This window comes from Elephantulus edwardii, unplaced genomic scaffold (genome assembly GCF_000299155.1).
Source record: "Elephantulus edwardii isolate Elephantulus edwardi_28Jun2011 unplaced genomic scaffold, EleEdw1.0 scaffold00284, whole genome shotgun sequence".
Taxonomy (NCBI): Eukaryota; Metazoa; Chordata; class Mammalia; order Macroscelidea; family Macroscelididae; genus Elephantulus; species Elephantulus edwardii.
Window position 1 is genome coordinate 77,452 of NW_006400034.1, and position 12,098 is coordinate 89,549.

Sequence of the window (12,098 nt, forward strand, 5' to 3'; positions counted from 1 at the left end):
GAAATACGGCATTTACAATCATGTTCATTTCAGCATTATTTAGAATTTTGCAAAACTGGAATTAAGTTATATATTCCCCAAAAGAGAATAATAAAATAAAACTTGGTATACTCTAATGAAAAATCTCTACAAACATTAAAAACCATGCTATTCCTATTGTTACAAACGCAATTATTTCTCAAAGAAGGAACAACTTGCAGGATGTGTGTAAAGTACAACACTAGATCTTTTTAAACTTATTTTTGAAATAATAATTTTATTTAATGTGTGTAAGTTAAATGATAGCCTTATATACATTAAAAGAACTCTTATTACTTAGTCGAGAAGAGGGGCAGGAACAGGCCTTTGAGTTGATCATCAGAAGAAACTCTACCTTTGCAGGAGAGAAAGACCCTGGATGAGATTAATATAGTAACTAGGGCAATGGGGGTTGGTGTGTCAGAATTACGGAGACTGGCTCAGGACAGAGCAGGCTTCAGAGATGCTGTTCATAGGGTAGTTATGGGTGGCAGGCAACTCAATGGCACATAACAACAACAACAGCAACAACAAATTTTTGTTACATGTTATATGGAGTAAATATGTATAAATTAACTTTGTAATGGAAAAAAAATCGATATAATTATCCATAATCTTTCATGAATTAGGAAGAGAAAACAGCCAGACACAATTAATTAGGAATGAAGAACAAGAACAAATATAGGCAAGAAATGCATGAAGCCTAGGTGATAAAGAGAAAGAAGTGAAACAAGCTGTGGAAACACTGTAATCCCATCTACTGTGGAGACTTGCAGTCTTCAACTTCTCTCTTCATATGAAAATGGAAGCTCCAAGATACACAACCCAAAATCACAAAACAGAAGGTAAAAATGCAACCACTTTCCATCATGTACAACAACTGGGCATGACTAGCTTCAAGATCTAATAAAGTTGAAGCTTTATTTTAAAGTTGAAATGGAGACAAAGAACTGCCTTTGTAGAGTAGTCAAGATTTAACAGACTCTGGACCAAGTGTTTCACAATCGTCAGCTCAGTTGATTTCCAAGCAAGGCTGGGTAACAAACATTTTGTCATCTCCATTCTACAGAGAAGACAATTGACTGTAAGTGTGATGGTGGTGCCTGACGTTTCCAAGGTGGTATTTCATAAAAGTCTTTTTAAAGTTAAAACACTGTCCTGTCTGATCTAGTGTCACTATCACATCAGTATTTTTGAAGCCTCTGAGTTGTGTCTGTTTTTTTTTTAATCAAAAGAAAAGAACTTTGTGTTTTCAATGTTTCAACCCAATCCCGTATGTCCTTTCTGGACTATGAAGTCTGGCAATGCCTAGATGTATGTATAATATCAAATGGGATTCACTACAAAGAAATTTAAGATATTGAAGATAAATCAGTGTAGGGTCTGTGTTTGATCAAGAAGAATTCTTGCACCTCTTCAAACTGTGCTTCCATTTATAGTTCCTGCATCATAGTCCACACCTCATGCTTTCTGTTCAGGGCTCATAACTTAATGCACTAGCCCACACTGGAAGCACCACGGAGCTCTCTGGACTGCAAGAAGGATTTACTTTGAACTTGATCTCTTTGCACCTCATGCAAGACTTTATGTCCTGTTTGATTTTGGGTCACATGCTCAGTAGTTCTGATCTGACAATGGGTATTTTTCTGTGCACCATATAAACACATTTTACATTTCAATCATTAACATTTTCTAGTTCGTTTCACTTTTAAATACTAAGTATAAATGAGTTAAAATGTATCTAAACTTACACTCTCATGAGGTCCTTTTCTTTTTTAGAGATGAGAAGTATTAAAACTAAAATGAAATATTAAAATAAAATAGCTCTTTCCAGCATGCTTCTCATCCTCATCTCTTAGCCCCGCCTGTGCCTCTGCACAGAGAAGAGGGCGAGCTCTCTAGGAGTTCTTGGTTTTATTCTTAATCTTCCCAGGGAACTGGGATTCTACTCTGAAACAAATTAAGCATGTTTTTTGCTTGGATTAAAATTTCCAGAAACACATCATTTTTTGTTCCAGGAGAATTTAAGTCCCCAAAGTATGCTATGCCTTGGGAATTTCGTTGTTGATAGTAAATGATAATATTCTTTCAGACTTCAAACTCTTAAAAATCCACCGGGATCAACTTATTTTCTATATACATTTGTCTATGTAAAATACTTCCTTCTGTTTACCTTTCTCCTAAATGAAAAATATCCCTGTAAACTTGTATACAATGATGTGACATTTGCTGAGTTTTCTCCAGAAGAATTTGTACGAAATTTCTGCCACGGTTCAGCTCAAGTGTTTCATGTTGTTGTCATGGTGTTAGATGCCATCAGGCCTACTCATAACACCACCATGAACAATGGAGCTGAAATTCGTCATCATCACAATCTCTGTTATGATCTTACTGTCAATAAAATCTTGGCATCCTCCACGTATACTCAGAAATTCATTCACGGTGTTTTAGCTCCACATTTCTGTAAGATGGAAATGGCATTGGGAAGATACTCACATGACTTAACCACCCACGCAACACAGACAACATAAAACGTTTTTGAATATTGTTCCTCCTTCATCTCTTCTCCTTCTGCTTTAATGGAGAAAAAAAAACGTGCATGCACACACACACACACACACACGCAATACTTTTTTTCGCTTATTCTTTAGTGCTTTTGAACTTTATATTTGTTTCTGAATCTTGTATGTTGTTCTTCCTGAGGTAATTAAATTCTTTCATAAAAGGACCTTACAGAGGAATACCCTTAGCAAGATGAGTTGTCCTGACAGACATGAAAACCCAACGGATTTTCCATGACCTCATAATCTAGTTGCATCTTTTTTGTCTCCAGATTAGTCTTTACTGAATTTCCCTTCCCCCCACACCTTGCACATATCATGGCTAGTCTTGAGAAGAATGGGAATCGCAGAACACCTGACGATGCTCATATGAAACCTATACTTGGCCCAAGAATCAGTCATAAGAACAAAGCAAGGAAATACTGCATGGTTCAGAATAAGCAAAGGAGAGCATCAGGGATGTGTCCTGTCTCCATACTTTTTCAATCTGTACATGGACCAGATCATTCGGGAAGGTGGACATTTTAAGGAGGAATGTGGCATCACAAATGGAGAAAGACTGATCAATACCCCGTGTTATGCAGATAACACAACATTGCTGCTTGCCAAAACTGAGGAGGGCCTAAAGAGATTGATGCAGAAGGTCAAGGACTGTAGTCTTCAATATGGATTGAAGCTCAACATCAAGAAAAGAGTCTCACCATTGGGCCAAATGGTAGTGCCATGAAAGATGGAAAAAGAGATTGAGATTGTTTACAATATTAGCTTACTCTTTTCCATGATCTATACTCTTGACACCAGCAGTCAAGAAAGCAAAAGACACATTGCACTGGGGAAAAATTTGCTTTCAGTCACCTCCCCAGAGCGCTAAAAAGCAATGGTGGCAATCTAGAGATGCCTGATCCAGGCCATGGTCTTTGCAATTACTTGCTATGCATCAGAGAGCTGTATAATGACTAAGAATGAATCTCAAAATAATATTATTTAATGTAATGGCATAAGGCAAGGGCACATGGTTTAAGGAACCAAAAAATACCCAATATTGGACGCAAGTTTGCCACTAATTATAAGGATGATTCCAAAAAGATAGTATTTAATTCTATTGCGCATTAGTTCATCCTGAGTTATAGGAAACCCAATGGCAACTATAATAACAATATATAGATTAATTCTACTTTTCCAACAAACTTTTAGGTAATATCAGTGATACTTGTTCAAGCTTACAGTTTAACTAGTAAACATATATATTAAAATTAAGAAGCCTCAGAATTCAGTGTTCCTGCTAATTCTATTTCCAAATCTACGGTTTATTTCTGGAGACCATTCTAAACAGACTAACACAATCACTAAGCATTCACTAACTTATTCATCATTTAAGAATATATTCTCAAAAAAAAAATAATATATTCTCATTATCCCAAAAATTAGTGCTTGGATAATATATAGTTTAAATAGTGTTTCCTGATTTAACTGATGCTGAATCTTTGGAGACAAATAAGCAAATGATGACATATTTACCTACTTTGTTTAGAACAGGTCGGTAGGTTGTTGTATCCTATGAAAGAAAGCTGAAAATTAGTCATTCCTATATAATTTTTTTTACAGTCCTATTGTGACAATTCATCTTTTTTAAGACTGGTAAGATGTATGGCAAAGTTTTATTATTTTTAAAGTATTTTACATAAGATCAAGAGAAGATGTAATGAAAACCGTTTAAGCATGATGTTATATTTTTAATTTTTTATTGATTAATAATACAGGGATAAAATGTAAGTCCATAGTTCAGTGAATCATTACAGAGCGAACACACCATATAAATATTACCCAAGTCAGAAAAGAGAACATAACTACTATCTATATCACACTTGTGAAATTTATCTTTTTAAAGCAAAATAAATCCCCAGCTCCCGTATTCTAATAGCTAGTAGTATTCCATGCTACACAAGGGAGCACTGGTGGCCTATGATAAGAAGTTGCACTGCAATCCCAAAGGCTGGTAGTTCAAAGCCATCAGCTGCTTTACAGGAGAAGGATGGACAATCTCCTTCCATGAGATTTACTGTCTCTGAAAACCCACTGGAGAGTCGGTGATGGGTTGGTTCCCACTTGACAGCATACACTATCAACAAAAAGTGGTATTCCATAAGGTGAGTATTCCACAAATAATCTATACATTCTATCAGGGAGAGCTTACTCATTGGAATTTTTCCAGTCTTTAATTTAGACATTTTCCTCCATTGAGCATCCTTATTTACGTCTTTTGATATTCCTAAGCATGCTTTCCTCTTGGGAATATGTGGTACATATGTGTTCCAGTTTGGTGATAACTCGAGCTTTCTGAAGACGAAACACTATACTACTGTAAATAGTACCTTATAGACAGACCCAGAGTCTAGGGACAAAGTTGTTTGTTTTTTATGCCATCTACTTACTTGAGACCCAAAGCAGAGAACATAAAATACATGTACGTATTCCTGGGACCCTACCTACTATCAGTACCTAAGGTAGATACAGACAACAAGAAAGCTCATACATAAATGATATTTGGGTCTTGTTAGATGCCTCAAAAATTATTATAAAAGGGAGGAAAGTAAAAGGAATAGAGTTCTTGTTGTACCAACATCCAAGAAAAGTTCTTTGATGATGTGACATTTGAGCAGACACTTAAATGAAAATTAGTGAGGAAGTCACACGACTTTATGCTGAGGAAACAGCAAATATAAAACTCGTTACCCACTCCCTCCCTCTGCTGTTGAGACAGAACTTAACTATAACTGAGCCTCCATTGAGTTTTTAAAGCTGTAAATCATATGAGAAGAGACGGTGCATCTTTCTCCTGCAGAGTAACTGGTGGATTCAATTTACACAGAGTCTTGGCCTTTGGGTTAGAAGCACAATTCCTTACAGACTACACCACCAGACTAATGAAACGCAACGGTGGGAATTCCCCGTGTGGAGGACATACCACTATGTACAGGGAAGTTACCCTTGAAAAATCAATTTTAAAAAGAATATAAGTACACTATTCAAAACAACAAGGACAAATCCTCCCCTGTAGATATATTTTGTTTTCTTTTGTTTCATCCCATTTCCACAGCCTATGGAGGAGAGGATTAACTTCAAAATAGATCACAAGTTATTTAACAAGAAGTCACTTAAAACACTGCATTAACGTGTGGCAAAGAGTGATTCAATAAGGTAAAAAAACTTTTAATCTATCTTCATATCATTGTTTTTTACTTATTCATACAATAAATTCATTATTTCCAGAGAAGAGATTCAAATTGGGTCTTGTATAAAAGGGAGCATAATAGGAGTAGAGGTATTATTTTTGTACCAACAAAATTCAGATTGTTAACAGTTTCAGCTTGCTCAGCTCCACAATCCACACTCATATCATCACCAGTCAGGAAATCAAAAGACGAGCTACATTAGGAAAGCCTACTGTGAGGGGCCTCTCCAGAGTACTAAAGAGCAACAATGTCTGAGCAGAGACGAAGGTGACCTGGACTGAGGCCAAGGTCTTCACAATTACTTGCTGTGCATCAGAGAGCTGAACATTGAATAAGGACTACAGAAGAAGAATCAATGCCTATAAATGGTGGTGCTGGAAAAGAGTATTAAACATGTTATGGATTGCCAAGAAAACAAACAGATCTGTCCTGGAGAGGGTGGATCCAAGTTGCTTGTTAGAGGCAAGGATTTTGAAGCTGTGGTTCATATATTTTGGACATGTTGCCAGGAGCGACTAGTCCTTGGAGAAGGAAATCATGCTTGGAGGGGTGGAGGGACAGTACAGGAGAGGAAGACCCTGTATGAGACGGATTGACAGTGACTAGGGTAACCGGAGTTGGTGTGTCAGAGACAGTGAGATTGGCTCAGGATAGGACTGGGTTCAGAGCTATTGTTCATAAGGTTGCTTGCTATGAGTTGCAGGCAACTCAGTGATGTAACAACACCACTCCTACTTTCAGCACTCTCTATTCCAAACGTATACAGAAGGTTAAATGATCTTTCATACTGGGAAATTCAAGTCTCTGTTCCTGTATGCTGAAGGTCTCTTGTCTCTTTACAGCCCAAATAATGATATTTCGAATACTTAGAAATTTGTGTCTTAAAACAGAATTCCAGTATTATTTCCAAATCCCTCAATTTTTCCCCTTTTTAAAGAAACTTTCCCTTGCTATATTTTCTAAAATAAGCCCATTTAGCCCCCATTTTGATTCCTTGCTTATTTTTTGTTTTAACAGTCAACGTGAATATGAAAGTTACATATTTGGGTTTTTTTCTTTTTTACTTGCTTTTCTTCTTACTCCGCTGAACTATAAAGGAAGGTGGCCCTTCCTAATATCCATAGGACCTGGAATATAGTGGGCACACGTGAAAATTTGTTAAATCAAGTAAAAAATTGCAAAAGTCTTTGGCTCCTTGTTTCCTTTCGATGAATAGCACCTCACCACAACTCACCACAGCTCAGCCAGCCCAACTGGTAAAAATAATGGTGAAGGAAGATCCAAAGGGGAAAATCTTGGGCATTTGATACAGGTTATATCTGGTTCTAGGTACTGGACTAAAATGTAATTCTTTTAACAAAGTTCTTTCAAGATCAGACAGCATACAGAACAGGTGAGTCTTACACCTGTTTAAATTACATGTATGATCCCCTTATCTCGTGGATATATTGGTATATTCTCAAAAACAAACATGTAAGATGATTGAAGACTCTCAAGGAAATAAGATGGGACAAGATGAGATCATGGACAATTCATTGAGTCTTCATTGCTGTCAGTTTCATCATTTTTCAAGTTGGATTTAATACCCAATAGCCAACCAATTGTTATTGCTGTTGGTAGGATGTCAATTCAAAACAATGTTATAAGCAACAGATAAAAGCATCAGCTTCTTGTCTTATCTTGTGCCATCCTCACAATCTTTGCTATACTCAAATTATTGTCCAGTTACTCCATCAAACCATCACACTGAGGGTTCTTCTCGTTTATGCTGATCCTTACTAATTAATCATGATATCTTTTTCCAAGTTCTAGTGTCACCTGACAGCATGCCCAAAGCATGAGAGAGGAAGTTGCACCATTCAGGTCTCCAGAGAGTTATTCTGGTTGCACTTTCTTCAAGAAAGATCTGCCTGTTCTTTTGTCAATAGGTGGAATAATAAATATTCCTCTCCAGCAGGACAATTCAAGAGCAGTGACTCTTGGTCTTCCTTATTCATTGTATGTATGGTTTGTTGAAGGTACACCTTAGTGTTTAAACTTGTATCCTTGCTCTTTTGTGAAGTCTTTGGATAGCAGATTTTTCCCAATGCAAGACTACTTGATTTCCATTTTTCTTCCCCATTTTTATTTTCTTGTTCTTGTTCTGTTTTGTTTTGTTTTACTGCTGCTACTGTGGGTGCTTGGAAACTCTGACAGCCTAGTGGAATAAGGAGTCTGTGAAAATCCACTACAGGGCCACTATGAGCCAGTTCTGACTCAATGGCAATGAGCTACCAGGAGTGTTGATTGTAGAGCTAAGTAAAATTAAATCCTCGACAAAGTCAATCTCCTCTCCTTCAGTCACGATGTACTACACCTATTGGTGCAGTTCTGAGTCTTTGTTTTCTTGATACTGAGCTAGATTCCAAATTGAAGGTTGCAATATTCTTAGATCTTCTTCAGTAAGTACTTCAAGTTTTCTTCACTTGCTACCAGCAAAGCTGTGTCATCCACATAGTGTAGATTGTTGATAAGTCTATCTCCACAGTCTTCTTCACAGAGCCCTGCATCTCAAATAATTATCGGTCTAAATATAGAATAAAATTCATTGCAATCAATACAGAACCAACTCATAGCTGTCCCTCCATTGGGTTTTTTTGAGGCTGTAATTTCACAGGAGATATTTCTTTGTTCCATGGAATGAACACTGGATTTGAGCTCTCAGTGAGTCAGCAGGGCAGCTCTCCACAGACTAAGCCACCACCACCACAGATCCCTTAAATATCTATTCATATTGTAACCCTTTAGCAGTTATGAAGAAAGAGTCCAACCCTGACACACACCTTTCCTGCTTTTAAGTCATTCAATATTTCCTTGTTATGTTAGAACAACTGGATCTTGGTCTATACATAGGGTTTACAAATTCCCATTCTTTTAATGTTGTCCATAATCTATTATGACTCACACAGTCAAATGTCTGCATAGTCAAAAAAGCAAATAAACATCTTTCTGCTATTCTCTGCATTCAGTCCGGATCCATGTGGCATCAGAAATGAGATCCCTTGTTCCATGGACTCCATCGGCAGTGTCTTGTTGATGTACCACCCTAGACATTTTTGAGCAATCTTCAGTAAGATTTTGCTTGCTTATGATATTTCCCAAAAATGTCCACATTCTGTTCTTCAAAGGGAAATATAAATATTGATTTCTTCCAGGGTATTCAACAGGTAGCAGGTGCTAGTTTTCAAGTAGCCTGTCCAGGGCTGCACTTGTTTGCTAAATTATCTCAGTTGCTATTGGGATTTCTTCACCATATGCTAATTCCAGAAGTGGATCTGCATCAGTTAACTTCCACCACAGCTCCTTATTCCAAAGGGAGCCAAACTCAAATGTACTGCTTTGGAGCCAGAAATGACTTGGAGCTGACACTCAAGGGGGCTTTGTATGTTAAAAATAAATCACATAGGAGGAGAATGCCAATCTTTCTCCCATAAAGCCACTGATAGATTCCAATTGCCAGAGAGTCTTGACCTCTGCGGCAACTCCCTTTGAGTGAAACTTCCTAAGGACTACAGCATCAGAGCTCTATAAAGAAGGGAGTAGTGAATACAAAAGCTCTTAACATCTACGCCTAACAAGAAGGTAATATTGAAAAAGTGCTACAATTACATATGCTCAGAATAAGAGATTTTATAATGCTTATATTAAATGACTCAAGTTCAAGCTGGTAAACCAGTAAGCACCCTTCATAACAAAACAGAAGTACCACTTACTACATTCAAATTCAACCCAAATCCAAGTTACTGTCAATGAGCAGATTCTGATTCACAGAGGCTGTGCAGGGCAGAGTTGAACTGTTATGTAGGTTGGACAAGGCTATAAATCGTCACAGAAGCAGACGGCTGCATCTTTCTCTCACAGAGAGCCTGGTGGATTCAAACTACCGATCTTTTGGCTGGAAGAACATGCTTTAACAAATGGTTCACCCTAGTTCCGTATGATAGTGTTCAATTACTATGATCCCTCCATTACATTCAGGATGGAACAACTTCTGATTTCCTAGTCACAAAAGCATGAGAATAATTCCTAAGGTTTAGAGTGCGCTAATTCACTTGTTTGTTTTTTTATTCTAATTCTCATTCTTGCTGAATGGAAAATGAGAGCATAGAAATGAGAAAAGTTATTACCTAAAGATGTTATATGACTCACAAATGAACCAAAACCAAAACAAAGCCGACAAAGAATAACAACAACAGCAACAACAAGAAGAACAAACCCAAAACCCAGTTGTTGGCAAGTCAATTTTTGACTCATATTGACTTCACAAGTGTCAGAGTAGAATTATGTTTCATAGAATTTCAGTGGCATATTTTTCCAGAAGTAAATCCTTGGGTCTTGCTCCCGAGGCATGACTGGGTAGACTTGAAACTCTGATATTTGGGTTAGCGATCAAGTTCATTAACCATGTGCACCAACCAAAGACTGATTTTTCAGTAACACATAGTAATATACAGAGGGTAGTAAATAAAATATGAGTCTGCCAATACCCAGTCCAGTGTTATTATGTCTATAATAGATTAGCTCTCAATCTAGGGCAAAAATACCCTTCTAGTTTATCTGCTTATAAGAAACTTCTTCCTCTCATATGTCCTTCTGAAAGCATCCTTTACCTCCTTGTTTCTCAGGCTGTAGATAATTGGATTCAACATGGGGATCACCGCTGTGTAGAACAAGGAAACCACTTTATTGATGTCCAGAGAGAAACTAGAGCTGGGACGCACGTAGATAAAGAAGAGGGTCCCGTAGAGGATGGAGACGGCTGTGAGGTGTGAGGAGCAGGTGGAGAAGGCTTTGCGCCTTCCGTCAGCAGAGCCAATCTTCAGGATGGCAATGATGATGTAAACATAAGAGATCAAGATAATCACTCCACTGAGTACTCCGAGGGCTCCAGCCATGATGAAGAGTAAATTTTTATTGACCTTGGTATCTGCACATGCCAGCGAGAGGACAGGAAGCAGATCACAGAAGAAGTGATTGATGACATTTGAATCGCAGTAGGGTAGGCAGATGGTGAAAGTTGAATGGGTCATGGTGCTAAGAAGACCCACAGCGTAGGGCCCTACCACGAGCTTCACACAGACCCGCTGGGACATAATGAGAGTGTACAACAAAGGCTTACAGATGGCTATATAGCGGTCATAAGCCATGGAAGCCAAAAGGAAACACTCTGTCACTACAAACTGACCAAAAAGCCATATTTGGACAGCACAGCCAAAGAAAGAGATCACCTTTTTCTCCACAAAGATATCACTGAGCATCTTGGGGCCAATGGCGGAGGAAGAACAGACGTCCACAAAAGATAAGTGACTGAGGAAAAAATACATGGGCGTGTGGAGTCTGGAGTCCATCCAAATGAGGGTGATCATTCCCAAATTGCCCAGAAGAGTGACAAGATAAACAATTAGAAATATCAAGAAGAGAACAACCTGGTAGTGAAAGTGTTTCGTTAAGCCTACGAATAAAAATTCAGCCACCAAAGTTTCATTTCTGTTACCCATTTCTCTGGTTAAGTCTGTTATGAGAAAAGAAAAAAAATTATTTGTAATATATTGGCAAAGTATTTTTCATTTTATAGATGAATTAAGCTTTTATTTTTAAGTTATATTTCATAAACTATAGCTTTAAGACTTGTGTTCCACTCTGACTTGTTAGATATTTGTCAACTATTTGGGCAGCTCTGAGCAAGTCACTGAACAAGTAAGTCATTAGAGTCATTCTTGTTTGAAAGAGAATTTTACAGAGAAGTATAGATTTTTAGAGCTAGGTTTGATATTGATTATTATCTAAGGCAAGTCCTTGAATTTTAGATAGAATAACCTTCTAAAAGTATCTCCCTTTACAATGCTATTTTAAGAAACATTCTATAGGAAAAGTTATTTATTACATGGATTATATATATTTGGGTGATATCCACACTCATCCTAGATTGAAAATAAACAGATAGTGGGAATATTTTTTTTTCCTTAATTTCCTTGAAATCTGTATCATAGGTTAGCTGAATAGGTAAGGTAACCTATGATGCACCAGCTGAAGCAAGAGAAGTTGGCTTTACAACTGAGATCAAGGTTTTCACTAGTGATATCTATGGGATGTCTTTTCCAACATGTCTAGCTACCTTCATATTATTGTTGTTGTGTTTGATTGTTTTGAGTCGAACATGACTCATAGCGACCCTATGAATGAAAGACTTGAAGCCCCTCCACAATGACCAACATTTATCAAAGTTCATATTGCTAGTGTAGAGTTC

The 12,098-nt window shown here is 37.5% G+C and overlaps 1 protein-coding gene across 1 annotated transcript; it reads right to left on the minus strand.

The window, feature by feature from the left end:
- Nucleotides 1-10,404: 10,404 nt before the first annotated feature.
- Nucleotides 10,405-11,349, minus strand: LOC102858043 (olfactory receptor 1002-like). The gene has a single exon (XM_006900442.1). It carries the CDS (start codon nt 11,347-11,349, stop codon nt 10,405-10,407), a length of 945 nt encoding a protein of 314 aa, XP_006900504.1.
- Between the last annotated feature and the right edge of the window lie 749 nt (nt 11,350-12,098).

Bases quoted from the DNA above. Each gene is read 5' to 3' on its own strand.
- LOC102858043 (XM_006900442.1), bottom strand. From the start codon at position 11,349: ATGGGTAACAGAAATGAAACTTTGGTGGCTGAATTTTTATTCGTAGGC.